This window comes from Spermophilus citellus, assembly GCF_964194105.1.
Source record: "Spermophilus citellus genome assembly, chromosome: 8".
Classification (NCBI taxonomy): domain Eukaryota; kingdom Metazoa; phylum Chordata; class Mammalia; order Rodentia; family Sciuridae; genus Spermophilus; species Spermophilus citellus.
The window spans coordinates 106,712,694-106,736,786 of NC_138189.1; the positions used below are offsets into that span (position 1 = coordinate 106,712,694).

A 24,093-nucleotide genomic window follows, 5' to 3' on the forward strand; every position below is an offset into this window, starting at 1 on the left:
AAAAAATAAGATCTATCTTGGGTACTGTTCTATGAAAACTGCTAGTAGATTCAGGAGATTCTGGTGTCACTGCATTTTATATTAGGAAATAGTAGCCTGTCATGGTGAAACCACTACTTCAGGAAAGCTAAGCACTTGCCCAAGTAAATGGAAGCCCTTTGAAGTCAAGGGCTTATGTGCAGGTGGATTTTCATTTCTTTTCAGCTCCTACAGTGGTTACCCATGTGCATGCACACACTAGACAACCACTTGAGACAACCCTGTGAACCCTGTGATTTGGAGTCTAATGAAAGCTTATTTGCAGGGACAATGAGTTTTACTTAACTTTCTTTCTCCAAGATACCTGGAAACCCTGATCATCCATATCTATATTCTATATACTCCCAACTCCTCTTTCCCAATCATTTAAAAAAAATTTCCTAGTCCTATTTTCATTTCTACTTAATTTTACATATCCCATAAACTACAAATCTTTGTAAAAATGAGGTAGAGTATAAATATGAATGCACACATGCCCTTAAAATCAGTAATGCCCCGCAGAGCAGCTTGCACATAGAAGCACACTTTTTTTTTAAAATAAATTATGTTGAATTGAACTAACCTGATTTGCTTCTTTTTTCTTTCACCTTTTTTTATTGGTGAATTTTAGTTGTACATAATGATGGGATTTGTTGTTACATATTTGTACATGTACATAATATGATAATACAATTTGGTCAATATCATTCCCCTTTCCACTCCTCCCCTCCTCTTACTACCTCTGACTTGCTTTTATATCCTCGAAAATAAGAAGGATAACATGCCATCAGCCCTTTTCAGTGGGTTTGATTGTCCTGTCTTTGTTAGATCCCTGATTTGGGTTTGATCATAAGAGTTAACTGTCTTTCTTTTCACAACTCAATCTGCAAAAGGGTGGGGCTCCTGGGACAATGGAAAGTTTTGAAGAGTGTGAATCATATTGCTGAAGGCAGAACTTTGGGTACTATTTATTTGAAGGCAGAAGATGCTATCATTTGCAGCAGAATGAACTGAGCGTCAGTCAGAAAATGTCCCTGTTTACAGAAACAGAGCCAAGAGAAAGACAGGATGAGCGCTGCTGGAAAAGTAAGCAAAATGTTCCTGTATCTCATTATGGTGGGCTAATGGTGTGGGCTTGGCTTTTAGAACTTTCGAATCCAGTAAACTAATTAAACATTTGGGGATATTTCTTGAGGAATGACGTGCCTCTTGAGTAGGCATACTGGGGGAAATCCTAGGTAAACTGTTACAGACAGTGTCAATAAAATCGAGGTTAATTTTAAAACACATATGGAAGGCTTTTCGGTAAAACACAGAGGAAAATAGAATACTGACTTTATTCATGATTTAACTCAGAATAACTGGACATTTCCTCTGTTAAGTAAAATATTTCTATGAGGAGAATTTGAATAGACTTTTAACATGTACTGTGTTCACCTCAATAGTTCAATAGAAGATGTGCATCTCCTTCTTGGGAACTGTTAGAAAAACGTTAGAAAAACTGTTAGAAAAACTGTTAGAAAAACGTCCTGCTATTGACAATGAAAAATGCCAAATCAATGGAATGCAACGTGAACAACAAAAGCATCATGCTTTTAAGGTTTCTTAAGAATGTATATTCTCTTAGAAAGATATTCTCCAACTCCATCCATTTACCGGCAAATGCCATAATTTCAAAGCAAAATAAGCAAATCCCAAAAAACCAAAGGCCAAATGTTTTCTCTGATATGCAGATGCTAATTCACAAGGGGGTGGGGGGCACTAGGGAAGAATAGAATTACTTTAGATAAGTAGAGGGGAGTGAAATTAGAGGAGGGGATAAGGGGATAAGAAGGATAGTAGAATTAAACAGATATTATTACCTTATGTATATATATGACTGTATGAGCAATGTGATTCTACAACATGTACCATCAGAAAGATGAGAAATTATACCCCATCTATGTATGATATATCAAAGTGTCATGTATAACTAATTAAAACAAATAAAAAAATAAAAAGGAAAATAAATATGTAGAATTTATGAGAAAATGAAAAAGATACAAAACTACAAAAAAGAACGTATTTTCTATCAAAACATAAGCATAAAAATTCTTTGTAAATAAGACCACATTGTAGAGTAAGTAGTATCCTTTTTAAAAACTAACAGCCAGAGTTGATAGTAACTTCAGAAATAACTTTAACATTTTATTTATCTTTTGCAAGTACATCTGTATAGTTTCTTGCTTTAAATGGGTACACAATTTCATGTGCCTTTAGATGTTTTATTCTTATTTAAACAACTTTTCATTTAGCCAAACTTAAGGTTTTGGAAAAATAAAGATGGCATTTGAGGTCTGGATAATGTGATAAGGTAGGAGGCCCTATGATGTTAGAATTTGAAATAATTTTTCCCAGAATTGAACAGAACTGGAAGAGGGAGGGAGGGAGGGAGGGAGGGAGGGAGGGAGAGAGAGAGAGAGAGAGAGAGAGAGAGAGAGAGAGAGAGGTTGAGATTGATTCTAGTTTGGGTCAGAAATCCAGCAAAACTAGTAACTTGAAGAATTAATTTTTCATTACATAAGCTAGACACTTTACCCATAGAAATCAATGAATCTTATGGTTGAAAGGAATCTTAAAAAAAAATTGCAACTCCGTTCAACCAATAAATGCTCAAGAACCAGCTCTGCTATCTCTATAAGGTGGGCATCTAACGCTGTCAGACCAATGATAGAGAACTCAGTGCCCTCCAAGCAGCACTTTCTAATTTTAGTTAATAATACAGTGTATAGTACATGTGGCATAATAGCTATATAATTTTGATATGGTGATACCCATGCAATAGTCTGATTTGCAGAAGGTTACATATTTTTCAAGTTACTTTAGGATTTCAGTATTGATCATGAAAGAAAAGGTTCTTTTTATATTGAAGATTACTGTTATTTCCTCTTTATATTTAAGTTATTTTTATTTTTTAAAAAGTGAAAGATAATTGTCTGAGTTCACTAAGGCTGGAAAATCCAAATACCACAGACTGGATGGCTTAAATAGCAGAAATTTGTTTTCTCATAAATCTGGAAACTCAAATTTTGAAAACTAGTGTCAATGAGCTTGGTTTCTTCTGAGGCCTTTCTCCTTAACTTGTAGATGGATCTCTTCTTGCTGTCTTCATATGGTCTTCCTTTGTGTCATCTCTTCTTATAAAGCCACCATCCTATTGGATTTGGGTTAAACTCATGACCTTGTTTTAACTTAATTACATCTTGAAAGACCCTATCTCCAAATAGGTAACCACCCAGTCTGCAGTAGTTTGTCATATTCCCAGGTACTGAGGATTGGGGGTTCTACATACTAATTTTGAGGAAACACAATTTAGCCTATACCAAGATCTTTCTAGAAAATTTGGATAATTAGAAAATATAAGGGTAAAAAATAAAGCATAATCTTACATCCACAGACTACCATTTATTTTGTTTCTGCTTTGATTCCCTCATATATTTTTCTATCCATGTTTTATGTGGCTGAACTCACACAGCATATAAGTATTTTTATCCTATTTTCCAACTTGACATTAGTATTTTTCCAATTTATTAAAAGTAACATAAACATTTTTGAAACATGTAAGACTGATTTCTAGATTTACTACAATTAATTTCATCGTTCTATTTTTGTTTACAGACTTCTCTTTATAAATGGTGCTATGATGACCTCAACTATGTATTAAGGTTTTGGGGCATTTAGCACTTCCTTAAGGTAGATTTTAAAAATCGAATTATGTGGGAAAAGTGTCAAGACATTCATCAGTATCTTGACATACACTGTAAATTACCTTCCAGAGGGGTGGGCATAAATGAGGTTAACTTTTACCACCCTTATTGCAAAGTTGTATATTCTCATTGAGTAAAACATCGTTAATATTTTAGTGTGCAGAGAAATGGATCTCATTATTTTTATTTAAAAAACATACTTTTATGGCTGAGGAAAGCAAACACTTTACCCTACATTAACTTGTTGTGTTTTCCTCCTTAAATCCTTTACCTGGATCTCCTGGAGTTCGTGTATAGGAGGGAGACCAGGAATGGGAAGACTGGTGGTCTTCATGCTTTCCTTAAAAATTTGATTAAACATTGTGGGTGTTAAGCAAGGTAACTTGTCATTTTGCTTTAAGGATTTTTCTAGGCTTACTTGTTTTCAATTTGGAAAATTTACTTACTGTTTTTCAACACACAATTTTTTTTTTTCCTGAGGAGTTGCTGTTTCCTTTATGATTTTTCCCCATTATACTTTCTTTTTCTTAACAAAGCTTTTTATTTTTTAATTTTTGTTTGTTCTTTTTAGTTATACATGACAGTAGGATCTATTTTGATTTCTTTATATTAGTATGGACTATATCTTATTCTAATTAGGATCCCAGTCTTGTGGATATACATGCTGTTGAGATTCACTGTGGTGTATTCATACATGTACATAAGAAAGTCATGTCAGATTCATTCCACTGTCTTTCCTATTCCTAACCCCTCCCTTCCCTTCATTCCCTCTTGTCTAATCCACTGAACTTCTAGTCTCCCTCACCCTGCATCCTTTGTTGTGGGTTAGCATCCACATATCAAAGAGAACATTTGCTTTTGTTTTGGGGGGATTGGCTTATTTAGCTTATCATGATAGTCTTCAGGTCCATCCATTTACCAGAAAATGGCATAAAGTCATTCTTTTTTTATGGATGAGTAATAATTGTGTATGTATACCACAAGTTCTTTATCCATTATCTGTTGAAGGGCACCTAGGGTGGTTCTATAGCTTAGCAATGGTGAATCATGCTGCTATAAACATTGGTATGGGGGAAAATCTGTAGTATGCTGATTTTAAGGCATTTGGATATATACTGAGGAGTGGGATAACTGAGTCAAATGGTGGTTCTATTCCTAATTTTTTGAGGAATCTTCATACTGCTTTGCAGAGTGGTTGCACTAATTTGTAGTTCCACCAACAATGTATGAGTGTATCCTTTTCCCACATCCTTGCCAACATTTGTTACTTGTATTCTTGATAATTGCCATTCTGACTGGAATGAGATGAAACGTCAGTGTAGTTTTAATTTGCATTTCTCTGATTGCTAGAGATGTTGAATATTTTTCCATATGTTTTTTTGGCCATTCATATTTTTTCTTCTGTGAATTGTCTGTTCAGTTCTTTTTCCCATTTATTGATTGGGTTATTTCTTTTTTTGGTGGTAAGTTTTTTGAGTTCTTTATATATCCTAGAGATTAATGCTGTTTCTGAAGTGCAGGTGGTAAAGATTTTCTCCCATCTGGAGGCTCTCTGTTTATGCTCTTGATTGTTTTCTTTGCTGTGAGGAAGTTTTTTTAGTTTGATACCATCCCATTTATTGATTCTTGATTTTACTTCTTGTGCTTTAGGAGTCTTGTTGAGGAAGTCTTTCCTCAGACGACATGATGGAGAGTTGGGCCTACATTTTCTTCTCATAGATGCAGGGTTTCTGGTCTAATGACTAAGTCTTTGACTCATTTTGAATTGAGTTGTGTGCAGGGTGAGAGATAGGGGTTAAATTTCATTCTGATACATATGGATTTCCAGTTTTCCCAGAATCATTTATTGAAGAGGCTATCTTTTCTCCAATGTATGTTTACGGTGCCTTTGTCTAGTATGAGATAACTTTATTTGTGTGAGTTTGTCTCTATATCTTCTATTCTATTCATGCCTGTTTTGATGCCAATACCATGCTGTTTTGTTGCTATATATCTGTAGTATATTTTGAGGTCTGGTATTGTAAGTCTTCCTACTTCACTAAGTGTTTCTCACTAAGGATTGCTTTGTGTGTTATAGGCCTCTTATTTTTCCAAATAAATTTCATGTCTACCTTTTCTATTTCTATGAAGAATGTCACTGGAATTGATGGGAATTGCATTGAATCTGTATAGTGCTTTTGGTAGTATGGCCACTGACAATATTAATTCTGCTTATTCAAGTACATGGGAGATTGTTACATTTTTCTAAGGTCTTCTTCAATTTCTCTCTTAGTGTTCTGTAGTTTTCATTGTGGATATCTTTCACCTCTTTTGTTAGATTGATTCCCAAGTTTTGTTTGTTTTGTTGTTTTATTTTTGAGGCTATTTTGAATGGAATGGGTTTCCTGATTTCTCTTTGAGCTGATTCATCATTGGTGTATAGGGATGCAGTTGATTTTTGGGTGTTAGTTTTGTATCCTGTTACTGCCCAGAATTCATTTATGAGTTCTAGAAGTTTTCTGGTGAAGTTTTCTGGGCCTTCTAAATGTAGGATCATTCCCTGTCATTCTTAAACATAAAAATTCCTCCATGTTCTTTATTATTAATGTTTACTTCTTCACTGATTGATAAAAATTTGATTTTAAAAATAAATCTTAACTAAGAATCCATCTGGACTCAGTTTGATAATGTTGTGTGAGGCTTCTAAATTCAATGTTGGCCCAAACTACACTGTGACTCTTAACAGTTTCCTTAGCAAGGCAGAGGGTGAATATAAATTGAAACATTGATGGCTTTCAGTTACCCATCTGTCCCCAGCCTATAATTTCTTACAATTAATCTCTTTTCAAAAGCACCATTTTCCTACCTAAGGAATACTCTAGGAGGGTTATGTGACCTGTAAAACACAAGATAACTCATTTTGCAGCAGAACTCTCAGAGTCCAGCTCCTGCAGGGGGTCTCAGGGGACAAATGGATGGTGAGGAGTCGGCAAAAGGCAGCGGAGAAACAACACAGACACAAAGTGAAGGTGCTGAATCCCAATCTTTACTTGTGAAGTTGATCATATATACTTTTCATTTTGGCAGGCTCACAGTAATTTGTGGTTACAAAACAGGAATCATTATTCAAAGAAACAAAATATTATGTAGCTACAATTAGATAAGAAGAATGTATCTTGGTTTATGCATAAGCAAGCATTTTTACTTTCATTTCGCGTTTTGCTTTGAGCTGTTTCTGCTTAGTTAACTTTTAATAATAGTTAGAAATGTCCCAGAATATTGGCCTATACCTTGACTATTCTTTCTTGACTTACTGACTAGATTTGGCACCACGGTTATGATAAGTAGTTAACTTGAAAAGAGAGGCTACTAATTTTAATCAAACAAGAGCAAGAGCACCAAACCATTGTGCACAGGAACAAGAACAAGTTGCCCAGTACTAAGCACTAATCTGTCTTCTTAATATTAATTTTTCTTCTCTAGATTTTAATTTAATTTCTCAAAAACTTCCTTGACTGTTTCTCCTACAGGGGTTTTTTCATTAAACATTAATGATTTACGTTCCACAGCTGAATCATTGCATTTAGAGCAAACAGATTCATTCTTTAGAAGCAGTTGCATTAATTGGGAAAGTCATGTTTTTTCCTTCATACTTAATGGTCATATGAGAAGTCACGACTATACTTATTAAAGGAATACAAAAACAAACCAGCCCATTCCCAGAAACATACTGTGCTCCTCCAGAGGATGGACACCTTGCGCTATCCACCTCAGTAGGGCCTTGCCTTTGCCTGAGTCAGGGGAAGAGCGCAGCATTTCCCTCTTTTTTATTTTTTAATTTGAGGTGTTTGACTTGAATGGAGATGCTTCCTATTGACTTCCAGACAAGTCTAAAGAGGACTGGAAGAATGAGACAAACAAGAACAATGAATAAAAATCCAAAACCAATATTAACCATATATGACCACCAAGTACTATTGGAAATAGTTTTTTGTACATTATTGTATAAATCTGCAGCAAAGTCAGCTGTAGAGTCAGTAGATAAATAAGCCTTACTTGTATCTTTTACTTGTTGTTGTAAATCTTGTATATTGGGGCCTATTTCAGTTTTATTCCAAATCCCTAATAAATGAGTTTGTAATTGATTCCATCCATATTTAGTTTGCTTATATTTTAAGGGAGTAACACAGATCCATTTGAAATTAGCATAACATTTGGTTGTCATTTGAGTTTTTATATTTTGAATCTGGTTTCCTACATATATTAAAACTTCCTCTAAGGCATTAATTCAGGCCTCCAATTTCTTATCTATTTTTTCTTGAATAGCTAATGCTAATGAAACATTATGAGATAAATTATTAACATGATGAGCAGTATGAATTTATTTAACTAAAACTGTAGTAGATAAAGCTAAAGTAGTAGTAATTCCTATTAATGCTGTAATTCCTAAAATTAATGCTGCAACAAATCGCTTAGGTCTAATTAATACATTAAGTCTCTTAAGAATTTGTGACCCTTCATCATCATAACAATCTTCATTAAGAAGGACAGGAATCATTACATAGGAAGGCTGATGTATAATTAAATATTTTATAGGCATCCTGGACAGATTTGCAAGTGAGAAGATGGGAGACTCTCTCTGTTTTTTTCTATCTCTCTCATAAAAATTTGATAATATTGATAAACCATTTAATTGGATAACTCTAGCAAATCCAGTTAACTAACTGAAGGCCAATCACTGAGTATTTCCCACTTCTCAAGATGAGAATCTCTAACTTGTCTAATGATTAAGACCTACTAGTGAAAACTCAGCCTGGTACAAAACAGTTTACAAGGACACAGATGACATCATCCAGGAATGTAGTCACAGTGCCTGTACTTCCTGATGTTCACAGTTCCCTTTACCTCTTATATGTTAATTCTCTAGCTTCTTCACCATTGCAATGTGATTATATGCAGCAATTAAACACTGGCTTAAAATCTTGTGGATAAATCTGCAGCATTTTATTTTATTGATTTGCTTTTTGTGAATAAAGACTGCATTGACAACAGTTTTATTAATTAATGCATTTACAATTGTAACAAAAGAAACCTGTTTATTGGAATATTATGTTAAAAAAAAGGGGTTGGAAGAAGTGCACCTCAGATCTAGTCCAACCCTGTACCCTATGTGCTATGTGACAATGAATGGATCAACAATCATTTTATCTTTCTGGGCTGCATTTCCCATACCATAAGTAAAGATATCCACAAATAATCTATAAGCCTTAAAATTCTGGTGTTTGATGGAAAACATCTGAGCAAATTAGAATATTGCATTCAATCTTCTGTGTATATATATGTGTATATATATATGCATATATATGTATATATATATACACACACACACACACACGTGCACGCGCGCGTGCACACACACAAACACACACATATATATAAAATTTAGGGATGCTATTTTATTTATTTATAATTTTATATATATATATTTTATAAAAACATAATTAGGAAGTGTTATAACATTTGCCAATTTTTTAGGTCATTAAGTGCAAAGCTGCTGTGCTATGGGAACTGAATCAACCCTTCTCCATTGAGGAAATAGAAGTTGCCCCGCCAAAGGCTAAAGAAGTTCGCATTAAGGTAAGAAAGAACCTCAGACTATATAAGCCTGTAATTTTATCACACTAATATTGAGAAAATTATTGTTGGGAGATTAGAGTATTAAATAGAGAGATGTTTGCCAAGTTTTCGGTCTTATTTCTCCCACTCGTTCTTATATATTGTTAAAGTAATCGTTGCCCTACTGTGAAATTAAAAGCTTATTACCAATTAATAAGACAACAGTGCTAATCTATCTGATCTATTAAAGTTTTCATTTGTATTGATTAAAAAATAATTAGTAGTCATGACTAATGATTTCTTTAAAAATCTTCTGGAGTCAAATTGTATGGAGGTAAATTCTCACATAAAATGAGGAACTCATTTGTGCCTGGGAAATGACAGCTTCCTGGGGTGTTCCCCTATAGTCCCGTGGACAGAGCCTGACTTTTGGTTTGGACACCTGTGACTGAATAGGCATTGCTGCCGATCTCTCTGACCCTCTTCCATCATTTGAATACTACAATAAAATTTTGTTCCTCATTTGTCTTTTTATACACCATTCCCTCTACTCTTTATTAAGAGAATCCTAGGAGGACTTACTATAAAAATCACCTGATGTGGGGCTGGGGATGTGGCTCAAGTGGTAGCGCGCTCGCCTGGCATGCATGCGGCTCAGGTTGGATCCTCAGCACCACATACCAACAAAGATGTTGTGTCCACCGATAACTAAAAAATAAATATTAACAATTCTCTCTCTCTCTCTCTCTCTCTCTCTCTCTCTCTCTCTCTCTCTCTCCCCCCCCCTCTCACTCTCTTTAAAAAAAAAAATCACCTGATGTGAGTTACATGGTAATATCTCTATTCTGGTTCCCTCGCAAGAGTACCAGTTTACTATAGAAAAGTCATCAAGATTTAATGTAGGGCCAGAGTCAGTAATATTACAAATTCCTTAACAGGAAGAATTTGTCTGATGGTTGCTTTTTGGCTTAGAATCTTCTAAGAGTAACACTATTAAATAAGGTAATGACCTGGAAAAAATAATTTCAATCTCTTCAAGAGCCAGTTTAATATTATCCAACTGTAAAATGACCAGTTTACAGTTTTCTGGTTGGTAATTTTTTTTAACACAGATTTTGGCCACAGGAATCTGTCGCACAGATGACCATGTGATAAAAGGAGCAATTGTTTCTAAATTTCCAGTAATTGTGGGACATGAAGCAACTGGAGTCGTGGAGAGCATTGGAGAAGGAGTCACTACAGTGAAACCAGGTATGCAGATGTCAATCCCAACTTCACATTAAGTAGGCTTCTATTAAAGAAATAGCACACACTAGGAATTAAAGTCTTAACCCACTTTAGGGAGACAAAAGGACACAAGGAGAATGGATTGGACTAAGTAATGCTAAATTTGGCAAAATCTCAAATTTTAGCATGCAAATTTCATGGTGCTTATAATACTTTTAAGAAACTGTTATATGTAGGATGGGCTCGATGCACTTTTTTATTTCACATTTTAATATTGATGAACAACACCTTATGTTTTTCCTCTAGGTGACAAAGTCATCCCTCTCTTTGTGCCACAATGTAGAGAATGTAATGCTTGCCGTAACCCAGAGGGCAATCTTTGCATCAGGAGCGAGTAGGTTTCGGTCATTCTTATCCTAATGTCATGTAAGTTGTTCCTGTGCTAATTTTTTAATTGAATGAGCTAATATGTGCATTTGATTTATCAAATAGTATTACTGGCTGTGGAGTACTGGCCGATGGCACTACCAGATTTATGTGCAAGGGTAAACCAGTCTATCACTTCATGAACACCAGTACATTTACTGAATACACAGTGGTGGATGAATCTTCCGTTGCCAAGATTGATGCTGCAGCTCCTGCTGAGAAAGTCTGTCTAATTGGTTGTGGATTTTCCACTGGCTATGGGGCTGCTATTAAGACCGGCAAGGTAAGAAGCAGCATAAACTCGTTTCTTCCACCTTTTGTTACTTACTTACCTCATTTATTCCTCCCTTGGGATCCTAAAGATATTTGAAAATAAACAGACAAGCAAGATTCTGAAAACATGTTGCACGTTTTCAAGGCTATTTCTATATAATACCATGTCAACTGGGGGGAAAAATAAACAGACTGGGAATTTTATTTCCAAATAAATGGAAACAAAATTTCTAGATTTACTTTTCGATTCCTTTGCATCTTCTTTTGGTTCAATTTCTAAAATTTAGATTTGCATCTAAAATTAATCTGTTTTTAAAAGTATATTAGCATTGATTATGAGTTTGCTAGAGCTGCTATAACAAAGTGCTATAGACTGGGTAGCTTGAACAACAAAAATTTATTGTCTCACAGTTCTGGAACCAGGGGTCCATAATTAAAACGTTGGCAGGGCTGGCTCCTTCTGAGGGCTGCAAGGGGATGATATAATACAGGCCTTTCCTATTGACCTGCAGATAGATGAACATCATCTTCCCTGTATATGTGTCTTCATATCCAAATTTCCCTATTTTATAAGGACACCAGACAAATTGGATTAGGACTACATAAGCCAGTTTTATGTTGCTATTACAAAATACTCATAAAGAGTAAAATCATTCTAACAATGGATTAATACTGAATTAGGGGTGTATAGGTCAGTTTTATGTTGTTATTACACATTATTACTAAAGAGTAAAATACTGCTAAAAATTCAATAAATCCCCATACTGTGGTGTTCTCATTCAATTCCAAAGTCTTTAAAAAGTTATGAATGCATTAGTTGATTCCAAATTTATATTTCAAACCATCTCAGAGCCTCAGAACTTTTTATCCAACTCCCTGTTTTCACTATGTAGACACCTCACAGATATCTCAAACTATGTACAAAACTAAGTTCTTAATTTTGCTTTCTGTCTGCCCATCAAATATATTTGCTCCCTCTCTCCATTACCTGACATCCAGTTCAACTACATGTCCCATTGACTGTACCTATGAGTTGTATGTTAAATCTCACCATTTTCTTTAACTCAGTCCCATCATCACAACTTAACTGGATAGATGTAATATATTTCATACTATTTTCTTCCTTGCTCTCCTTGACTATCTCTGAAAATTCTTTTTTTACAAGCCAGAGTAATTGTTGTACAAGATTATTTTGACTGTCTGGAATACTTGATCACTCAGTCCTTGTGAATGGCTCCTTAGCATCACTCTCAGTTTAAAGATCACCTGCTTACTCAAAGAAGTTCTTTTGTTTGTCCTCCGTCTACTCCATCTAAGTAGCAACCCCTTCTAATTATTCAAGAAAGAGTGATTGTTTCATTAATATTGTTTGTCATTACATCTTCAGTCTTCTCCATTAAACTCTAAGCCCTAGAGGGCATCCATCAACTCTGCTTTATTTACTCCAATGTTTAGCCAGAAGTCTTGCCATTGTAACAGCTTAATAAATATTAATTTAAGAAAAAGATGTATGGATGAACTAAAGAAAGAAATATCCACATTTGTGGAAGAACAAAAAGATGAGGGGGCTTGTGGCAAATAATATATCTGGATGTCAAGGTAGACATATTTATTCCTAACAGGGGTTCAAGACAGGTCTGCAGTTCAGAATGTATAGTATTATCTTGAATACACACCAGTAGCATGTTTGTTACCATTTGCCTCTAGATTTTCTAGGCAAAACCTTGGAGATGGAACTTTCCTTTCCAAGGTCTCCTTCAGATTTTCCACTAAGAATTTTCTGCCAATATAGATGTAAAAGAAGGGACACTCAATATAGCTTTAATTCATTCTTTGTAATTTTTCTTATTGTACTTGATATGTTGATACCATACGAATACTTCAGAGTTATGCTGTTTACCAAGAAATTTGCTATTTTCAGATTTTTTTTTCTGGTACTTGTATTTTAAGACAAATAACATAAATAAACCCAAATTTTTGTGTTTGCCTATATGAAAATAAGCCAAACTCACTATAAGGGCATGATAGCAGACCCTCAAATGCCCCTCAGTTTCAATGATTCACAAGAAGGTTTGAATAACTCAGACAAGTTATTATGTTCTTGATCATCATTTATTGCAATGAAAGAGAATAGATTAAAATCAGCAAAGGAAAAAGACATAGGGTATAGTTCCAGTGAAACCAGCCACATGCTTCTGAGAATCTCTTCCAAGGGAATTACAAGGACAGTGCTTAATTCTCCCAGTAATGGTGTGGAACAATGCGTGTGTTGCCAACAAGGGAAGCTCACCTGTGTGCAGGGTCTTTATTGGGAGCCAGTCACGTAGATATGCAGCACCCATGTGACCAACCTCAGCACTCAGACCCTAGCCCACCCCAAAAATGTCAGCTTAATAGCCCAAAGCAAAATATAGGAATTGATTATAAATCACACTGTTAACATTAACTGTAAGTCTTGGCCCAAGGTCTCAGTTACACACTCTTATCAGGCAGAATATTTCAAAGACTCAAAAGTTCTCTTCCAAGAGCTGATCAAGGGCCAGTCCTGAAGACCTTTGACTTCAAAGTTTTTAACTGGGGAACACTAAGAGATCAGATCCATGAAATAAAACAATAGTGAAAAGTAGAGCCTTACTATATTTTAAAATAATAAAATCATTTTAAATGACCTATAATTACTTCAGACTAAGGCCTTCTTTCACAGTATTGATAATGTAGATAATTCATTATACATGTTATTATCTAGTTCCAATTCCTCAGAAAAGAAAGGTTAGGAAAGGGGGACAATCTGTTTGAGGGGAAATGTCTGCAAGTTAACAGAAATTGGGGCCATGATTCATTAAAAGACTCAGAGGCAGAATGATAGGAGGATCAAAAAACTAGCACTTAACAAATAAGCAACTAAACACAGGGAGAAGTCTTCAGTGGTTCCATTCTTTAGTTGTTAGGAAGATATTCCTCAGACTGTCCATAGCCTAGGGCTACCAGGGATTCAACTGGGCAGGTGAAAGAGGTCCCAGAGACAGAGCTAGATCATAAGATTCATACCTAATTCTAGAGCCTGAAATTCAACCACTATCAAAAATTCCCTCTTAAATGTAAACAATAGAATTAACTGATAAATGGGAGAAAAAGCAAGGAGTGTACAGTTGGGTTTCTGGCATAAGAATGCTGATCACCCATAATTATTGTGTTGTGGTCTATTTGACTCTTGAACTTGAGGAGAGTTTGTTTTATGAACGTTGCAGCACCATTATTTGTCATGTACAGCCATAGGAATGATAAGTTGTGTTCCATTTGTGTATAATGTGTTAAAGTGCATTCTACTGTCATGTATAACTAACTAGAAAAAAATAAAAAGTATATAGAATTTTTTATCCAACCAAAAAAAAAAAAAAAGAATGCTGATCACCAGGTCACCAGGAATCAAACAGTAATGCAAACAGATGAATCAATGACGGAATGATACTTGAGAGAACAATTACCTAGATTCAAAAGCTCCAACTCAAGAGCTGAACTGAGGCATTAGGATGCCATTGCCAAAATTAAAAATCATGGAAGGTGGGTGCACAGACCTGTGCAATTTTCTGTGGACTCTCTGCTTACAGGTACAGACATTTCAATGCATATTCTTATATATATCATGTGGATTGCTTCTTTAGGTACTTCCTGCAAGGGAGGACAGAGCCAGAGTACCTGGAGATTTGAAAACATGCCCAGCTCTCCCATATACCTTTGCATTTAAGAAAATGAAAAATAACTATCCTAATAAAGGTCACACCCTTTCCATGGGCTCTCTTGTGTTCAGGCCCCCTCCTGGCTACCTAATGTAAAATTGGAATAGGGTTCTTCTGGCAGGAAAATAACTTTGGAATGGATTTTTTTTTTTTTTTAGCATTAGGGATTTAACCCAGGCTTGTTCTATCTCTGAGCTAGATTCCCAGCCCTATTTTATTTTATTTTGAGATAGGCTCTCACTAAGTTGCCCAGGCAGGTCTCAACTTTATGATTCTCTGTCTTCAGTTTCCTGAGTTGCTTTGATTACAGGATTATAGATGTGTGCTACTGCATCCAGCTTTTATGTCTGGGAGTGGGTACTGGAGATTTTACCCAGGGATGCTCTACCACTGAGGTATACTCCCAGCCCATTTAATTTTTTTTTTAAATTTTATTTTGAGGTAGGGTCTCACTAAGTTGCCTAGGCTGTCCTGCAACTTGAGATCCTTCTGCTTCAGCCTTCCAAGTCACTGGGATTGTAAGTAGAGTGCCTCTGCACCCATCTTGAAACCTTTTTTAGTAGCATAGGATTGAGTTAAAATGCCAAAATTGATTTAATTACATTTCCTTTTTGAAACTACATGTGGATCAGATCTAATTGCAACATGGAGGTTGGACTTTACTGAAAAACCAAATTATTCACAAATGACTCAGAGTCATGCTATTCAGAAAATGTTAATCATGATGAATTTAAAACAGATTTAGCATGATTTGAGAAGATATAATAGAGGGCTTGGTGTTTGTCAATCCTGCTGTAAGGGTGAGGAGGCACAGGAGGCTGAGGGTGAGGCCAAGGAGCCTGCGGAAGTTTCCATAGGGAAGGCTGCATGAGGAAACCATTTAGAAAGGGTTTCCATTTATCTAAGGAACAATGTTTTTGTTTTGGCAAATTCTCCTTTTCTCAGACCTTCTATTGTTTCTAATTCTCTTTGTGGCATTATCATCATGATGATTCATTCAGTCCTAGAGAACATCATTGCAATCCTCTGAATTTAATACTGGGGATACTTTGTGGCTCTCACCTTTAACATTTACAGGAGGCTTTCTCTCCACAGGTCACCCCTGGTTCTACTTGTGCTGTCTTTGGCTTAGGAGGAGTTGGTCTATCGGTCATCATGGGCTGCAAGTCAGCTGGTGCCTCCAGGATCATTGGGATTGACCTTAACAAAGACAAATTTGAGAAGGCCTTGGCTTTAGGAGCTACTGAGTGTATTAGTCCCAAGGACTTTACTAAGCCCATCAGTGAGGTGCTGTCGGAAATGACAGGGGACACTGTGAAGTACACTTTTGAAGTTATCGGGCGTCTTGAAACCATGGTAAGAGTCAAGATTCAGGAAGCTACAAAATACCAAGCATTAGACTTGCACAAGTTAAAACCCATTTTCCATAGCTTTTCTAACAACCAAATATGGAAATATATATTACTCAGGTAACCACACAGCAGGTTTACCTGAAAAGTCAAAATCTCAAAGAGTGGTTCTACCTGACCAAAGTTAGGTATCACATCATACCACTCTCTTGCCACTTAAGGGCAAGGTAATCGACCCATCAATATAGTTTTTTCAAGTGTTATCTTCCTTGTATGTGTGGGATTCTTGGCAAAGGCGATTCCATCTCTGGAATTTTATTTAACAATCCAAGTATCACAAGGTGACTTCTTGAGGAGAGATACAAGAAGCTTCAGGGAAAAGGGACTGTTCTAAACGCTGCCATCTCTTCCCCCCAAATCCATGATCTATCATCTTCTCGTTCTTTTCACCTGAGGTTTGTTTTCCTTTGTCTATATGCCTTTGGAATATGTTCCTTCAGTATTCTAAAACATGCCTCCTCTGTGGCAGCCAGCAGCACCAGACCCCATCTAGATCTGTAAAATCCAGAGCTTCTGGAATGAGAAATCCCTGACCTGGGGTAGGTTAGGGAGGCCTAGAAAATGAAACTAAGCCACTTTTGAGTATGCAGTATATTTCCTTTAAGGCTTTTGGTGATTTAGGGATAAGTAGCCTTTAACTTACTATTATTGCCATATCGCTTTTCTAATAACACTTAGGAAATTCCATAGCAACAAATAGTACTCTAGGTGTGGTGTGTTCACCAGGCAATATGCAATACTGGATATATTATTAGGTTCTACTGATTTGCAGGTGATGCTTTGAGGAACATTGGTCTCTGAAAAATACCAACATTTGTTGTTACAATCTAGCAAGAACTAAAACATGCTATTAATAGGTAATAGAATTGGTAAATGACCAGAAAATATGAGGGTAGACTCAGATATTGCCAGAGAGAGAGAGAGAGAGAGAGAGAGAGAGAGAGAGAGACACTTTGTTCACATTTTCATATTTTCAGATTAAACTTTAAAAAACTATACTAATTGACTAATTCAATTTCATTAAGTGCAAATGACTTCTTAAGGCTTATCTGAAGTGGTGATGTTAGTATGAAAACATCACAAGGATTTCCCACGTTTTCAGTTTATGGTACACTAAAAACTTCCTGGATATGACCACATTAATTACTGCCTTATGCTTCAAAATGAAAATGTGTGTAGGAGTTTAATTAAGGACTTAAGTTACATTGAGAATTTTAAAAGCAAGCAGAAAATGAAAGGCCTGTGGGCCTAATTTAATTTCATGACTTGGAAACTGAGCTAATTACCAGAACGATGAGAGTTAGTTCATAGGTCATTTCTGATCCCATGAAATATTATAAGAGAACTAAGAAGCAGACCATCTCCTTCATTCTCCATTCAGGTCGATGCCCTGGCGTCCTGCCATGTGAACTATGGGACCAGTGTGGTGGTAGGTGCTCCTCCATCAGCCAAGATGCTCAGCTTTGACCCGATGCTGCTCTTCACTGGGCGCACATGGAAGGGGTGCGTCTTTGGAGGTGAGGATAGTAGAGCCTCTGGACAGGGCATGATGGCTTTCCCTCTGTTGGTTGGCAAGTGAGAGAAGCCTGCTATGTCATCACATTGTCCTTACAAATCTTCCTTCTAAGGATGAGTATGAAATGATCTAAAGTGGAACTGTGACCACAACACACAAAAGATGATTATCGAGTCCTTGCCTTGACTTAGGGCTAATAATGGTGGGCATAATTTTGTTTTGTTTTGGGTCGACACAATATCTTTATGTGGTGCTGAGGATGGAACCCAGTGCCTCACGCGTGCCAGGCCAGCCCACTACCACTTGAGCCACATCCCCAGCCCCACACATTTTTAATATTAGCATGTGCAAGTCGAGTTCCCCAAAGGCCCGAATAAAAGGCACCAAGTGGCTCTATTGGAATGACTTATGGGATAGTTAGTTCTGATGTAACTTTTTATTCTCCAAAGACACAGAATGTGTGTGAAAAACAGAATTTAGTAAATTCACAATAACATTAGTAAAAGTTATGAACCCCAAACCAAAATAAACAAACAAAAAGGAATTGTTGCATTCTTTAGGGACAGTGCAGATTCATACCAGAATGAGAAAGCCATGAAGAAAGGACCAGAGCTGCCCCCCCCGCCCCCGCTCTGTTGGTGACACAGTGAATCCTGTTATTCCTCTCCTCCTTGAGGTCTCAGTTTTCAGTGTCTTCCATTTAGAATTTTATCAGGTGCTTTGGATGCACTTCCAATATTACAAACAGCCTCATACAGCCTCATACCGCTTAAGTGAAGAATAACTATTCAAGAACTTGTTAAGAACATAAAAATGAAAAAAATGATTATTCTTCAATTAGAAGTACATAATTTATTGAAAAATGCAAATACAAGTATTAAGGAAAAAATTTCAAAACAAATGTATTAGAAGCCATGAAGCTGGAGAGAAAGTAGTTAGCAAGGAGAAAGGGTCTGAGAACCAAGCCCTGGGGCACAGGAGAGTGAGAGGTCGGTGAAATGTGGGAGATTCAGAAGAGTTCTTGTTTTCTAGTGAGGTGGGCGAACTATGATGGCAATTAGAAACCAAGTGAACGGAGGGAGAAGAAGGGAGCCTCCAACTCCAACAAATCCACCTCATAGTCCATCTAAATCCAGGACTCAAAGCTGACTACTGTGTCACAGTGGAGACCAAGCATGACCTTGACAGAGCTGTTTTACCTGTGTGCTGGGGAAAAGAGCCAGATCAAAGTGGGCTCGTGAGAGAATGAAAGGAACTGGAACCAGAAACAGGATGTGGGAAACAGCTCTTTCTGTGGTTTATTGGCAATGGGAGTAAGATATGGGGCAGCTGGGAGGATGTACAGGGATTATGAAAGGTGTTTTAGCCTTTGATTCTGAAGATGGGAGAAAAACACCTCATTTATATGCTGTTGGGAATGTTCCAATGTGGGGGCAGGTAGCAAAGCAGGAGAGAGGAGGCATAAATATAAAATAATAAAAGATCATTTAGTGAAGTTTAAAGAGAAGATTATGTGCTTATTTACAGGTTGGAAAAGCAGAGACGATGTACCCAAACTAGTGACTGATTTCCTGGCAAAGAAATTTGACCTTGACCAGCTGATAAGCCATGTTTTACCATTTAAAAAAATCAATGAAGGATTTGAACTGCTCTATTCAGGGCAAAGGTATCTATTTTTTATGCTAATCTAAATATTCTCTGAACTTTTTTTTTTAACACCAGATTGATTTCACCACGGTTATTTAATTTTATCATAAAGCTGTTAGGTTATTCAAGTAATACCACACAATTCCCTTCCTTTACAGTTTTCAAAGTGATTTTTCAAATGTGCTTTCTTTGGATCCTTGTAGATCAAATATTATTATTCCAGTTTTTAGTTGACAAAACTCAAGTCCTGAGAGGCAAACAAATAACATATCCAGCCTAAGAGCAGTGCCAGGATGCAAACTCATTGTAAAGCCTTTGTTCTGTTCACCATGTGCCAAACTTCTCTGGCAGGGCTTGGCAAGCTCCAGGTAAACGTGGGTATTCTCAAAGTGGTTTCTCTTGTAGCTTCTGAGGGTTGGGAAATAGTAAAGGTGGAATACAAAGAATTCACACAAATTTCAAGTGCATTTACCTATGATTATCTGGGTTAGCAACTAAAGAGCCTCTCTGTGAGATATCATTCATTGGGTTCATAAATATTTTTTGAGCATCTGTGATGTGCCAAGGACTTGGATTTCATTAGTAAAAGGAAATGTACATTAATTTGAGATCCAAATTTTCACCAATTTTTCCCAAGTGCTTTTTCAATGTTGTGTCTTGTTTCTACATCTGGTATAGTCTACAGGACTATGATATCATGAGCACACATGTGAATTATTTTTAAACAAGTAAACCATGGACCTCTGTCAGAAAAACTATCAGTACCCAATACACCTGTATTCAGATAAACTTACAGATTATAATAATTACTATTGTTATTAAAATTATTTTATTTTTATTATATTGTTTATTGCATTATTATATTAAATATTAACATATTATTATATTATTTATTTTATTGTTGACTAAAATTATTAAAAATAATTACTATTGTTTTCAAAAGAAACAAATTCTGCTTTCAGAAATTTTGCTTCTAATGTCACACTAATTCAGCGACTCCTAGAATAAGATATATTCCATGCTTGTATAACTAGATCAAAATGGATCCTGTGATTATATATAACTAAAAAGAACCAATAAAAAAGAAAATAACCCACTTACATTTGTAAGCCCACACCCTTTAATTTCCATCTACTTCCTGCATATCTCTACTTGAATGTCCTATTCACCTCAATTTCACCTCCAAAGAATTCTTTCACAGCATATCTTATTTCAGCAAAATAATGTCACTTATTCTGCTTTCACAGACTAGAAGCTATAGCATCATGTCTGACTTCTCTTCTACTTCTCCTGCCATCAACAAACCAATTTAGTTAAGCCCTGAGGTGCAGCCCCTCATTTCTTCTCCAGCATGGCTCCCTCTTTATTGCCAACCTTCGTAGCCTTAGCTCAGTCTGATCATGGCTCATATGAACATGTTAATACAGTGGCTTAATAATAGGTCTACTGTTTTCTATGTTTTCCCATATTCATCAGTCCTTCACTAAGGTGCTAAGTTTAGGTTGCACCAAAATGTAAATGCCTGAGCACCGCTTTGAAAGCCTTCATTATTGAGTCAAAGACTATTTTCATTTATTAATTCATCTAATCTTTTAATAACTAAGGATTTAGCACCCATTTTTTGTAGTATTTGCACTAAGTCCTAGGGATAAAGTAGGAAAATAAGTTTTGTCTACTTTTACAATCTCTCGAACATCCAGAAGTCTAAGCACCTGGGATTGTCCTTCCTATTCTCCCATCCTCAGCCCTAATTGTGCTCTCTTCAGCCTGAAAGCCCCTATCCTCTAGTCAACTTATTGCAATGACACTGATGCTTCCAGAATCAGCTCACAGACCTTTATCAGAGTTTATCAGAGGTGCACAGAAAGAAAAATAATTGACGAGGACCTCAAGCCCAGTTGGTTTTCCAATAATAGGGGATTTACTTGAATTTTCTATAACAGGAAGGACAATTGTGTAAACTACTCTTGTTTAAAAAAATATGTAAACAAATCACTAAAAATTCTCATTTTACATTTCAGCATTCGAACTGTCCTGATGTTTTGAGATCCTAAGTGACAAGAGCCCTGTGTTTTAAGATGGTGACCTGGAGCTCTCCTTCTTACAAATCTCTCCTCTGAGATTATGGATGTGTCTCAAAATACAAGAGAAGTAGAAGATTTCACATAGAATCTTTATAAAGGTTGACAACTTTCATAAAGATTTCGTTTCTGAGCATGTGGGAGTTACCAGGAGATTTTCCAAAGCTGTAATTTTATATTTTAAAAAACATATATTTGCTAAAATTAAGCTCATTTAAAGTTGTGTTCCAAGGATAGGTTTTTGTTGCTGTTGTTGTTGTAAAGATTACTTCGATGTCAAAGTTAAACAGGGGATATAATAGAAAACTTAAGTAAAGTTTTGGGTAAATTGTAAAAGGTATTTAGGTTTGTAAAAGAGTTTTAAAAGCAAGTAAAACTCGTATGTAACTGACTTGCTATATATATGGGTTTTTGTAGAGGCTAAATAGGCATCAAAGATACATTACTGTTTGTTTTATATTTCCCTTGTAAAACCTTATAACTGTTGCCTGTTAATGTTTTGCAGAAATAATACTTCTAACAGAACAACCTGAACTAATTTATGACAATAAGTCATCACCTACAGAACAGACAGGACATACTCCTGGTTTCCAGTACTAATACTGACCCCAATTAAATGAAAAGGATAACTGTAAAATTACAGATATTGAAGTTATAACCTGTTATTCCCACTTTAAGAGTGATAAAACTGGTCTTCTGGGTAATTAAATCCAAAAACTTGTAGACCAAAGTCAAGGACATAAAAGGGCCAACATTTTGGCCCTTGCCCTCTAAAGTCAGCCATGGTCCAGAGAATGAGAGGACCTCTCTAAAGTCCCTGCAACTCCAGAGAGTCACCTAATCTGCCAATCAGAGAGATTGAGAGGACACTAGAGATCAGGAAGCCAACTGCAAAGATTCTGTGGCTGACTTTAGAGGGTCATTGGAGAGGGAAATGTCCCTGAGGCTTCTAAGAGAAGCCACATATGGCCAGCAAGACACTGACCTATCCTGGCAGATGGCACCACTGGTAGAGGATCCTAGAAGCTTCAGACACATCCAAGAATGATCCCTGAGGAATTTCAGCTGACTCTTAAAGGTAGATAGGAACAAGGTCAGTTTTGTCCAACTTGGTCTTAAACACCTGGCAGAAGGGTATAGCTAAAACACAGTACTTCATGAATATATAAAAGGAATAATTTTAAAAATATAACTTAAGATATATACTTGTACAGCCTTATCTAAAGCAAGTAAAGCTGGAGGCTAGAAAGCAAGGGTTTTTGTGGAGAAGTGCCTAATAAAAATGATCACAAAGGATTCTAGAGTCATAGGTTTGTCCTGAGTCAATTTGAGCCTGATCTCAAACATACAAAATCTTCCTAACTTCCTACATAAAGTAACTTGATCTGTTTTTCACTGATATGATTATGAGTTACTATCTTTGTGGTTTTCAGAGACTGGGTGAAATAATAATTGTTTTTGTGTTAATTGTTTACAAAAAAAGTAATGCTTTCCTATCTTGTTTATTGTCTCAGCATAATCCCTGCCCTATATAACCTTGTCCAGTTACTCATCAACTGCTACTATGGACCTCTGGACTGCCCTGATACTGGATACCATTAATTGTCCATGCCCAACCTGATAAAGAACAAGGACTTTGGGTCACTTCCCCCAACTTTGCCCTCTCAGCAGGGAGCAGCTTGGAGATGTCGTCACCCATTTTCCATGGACATGGAATGTAGAAATTGTGTGGAAATGCAACAATGGTCCACTTTATGCTTTGAATATAGCCCTTGCTGCTCTGCCACTGTGGCTTATTTTTAAAACGACATGTTTCTTTCTCTTCCTCTCTCCCTGCTTCTCCCTAATCTCTCCTTCTCCCTAATTTCAGGGGAAACAGGATTACCTTTCCTTCCCATCCTAGGCAGAATTGTCTGTCTACAGGAATCAAGTAATTCCGACTTTAGGAATGGCACCAGAAAATCTCAGAAATGACTATCGCTCAAATTCACAAGTAAATGACAACTTCAGAAGGAGGATACATGGACTGTAGCCTTTGAATCACCTCTTTAAAAGTCCCCTGTTCCTGCTGATGGGCAGAATCACAGCCTCTGGGACAGGAGTCCCTGTGCTTCTCCTTTGTTAGTAAAGCAATAAAACTTCTTTTTCCTTTTTCTCACTCACACATTTGTGTGATGAATTTGTGTGATGAAATAATGATGTTTTTTCAAAAAGTTTTAATCAACTGCTATGACTTAAAGCAGATACAGCACACAATGGTATAGTAAGTGTATTTCCTAAAGTAATATTCATTGAACACTTTGTAACTATTCTTCTCTGGATTTGAATATAAATTTTTTAAACACCTGTTATAAATTAACTTAAAGTATGTTGTGAAATGAGCTCATTACATTGTACACATAATTTGATTAGATTAAG

General features: G+C 36.2%; 1 protein-coding gene across 1 annotated transcript in view; it reads left to right on the forward strand.

Moving 5' to 3' along the window:
* Positions 1–22,878, forward strand: part of ADH7 (alcohol dehydrogenase 7 (class IV), mu or sigma polypeptide) — a 43,409-nt gene extending 20,531 nt beyond the window's left edge. Inside the window, exons 2-9 of the mRNA XM_081304946.1 lie at positions 9,279–9,380; positions 10,472–10,610; positions 10,893–10,980; positions 11,079–11,295; positions 16,118–16,378; positions 17,813–17,948; positions 19,475–19,613; positions 21,616–22,878. Of these exons, the coding sequence (XP_081161072.1) occupies positions 9,279–9,380; positions 10,472–10,610; positions 10,893–10,980; positions 11,079–11,295; positions 16,118–16,378; positions 17,813–17,948; positions 19,475–19,613; positions 21,616–21,640 (1,107 nt within the window). The 3' untranslated portion in view covers positions 21,641–22,878. The remainder of the gene's footprint in view (positions 1–9,278; positions 9,381–10,471; positions 10,611–10,892; positions 10,981–11,078; positions 11,296–16,117; positions 16,379–17,812; positions 17,949–19,474; positions 19,614–21,615) is intronic.
* The last annotated feature ends 1,215 nt before the right edge of the window (positions 22,879–24,093 follow it).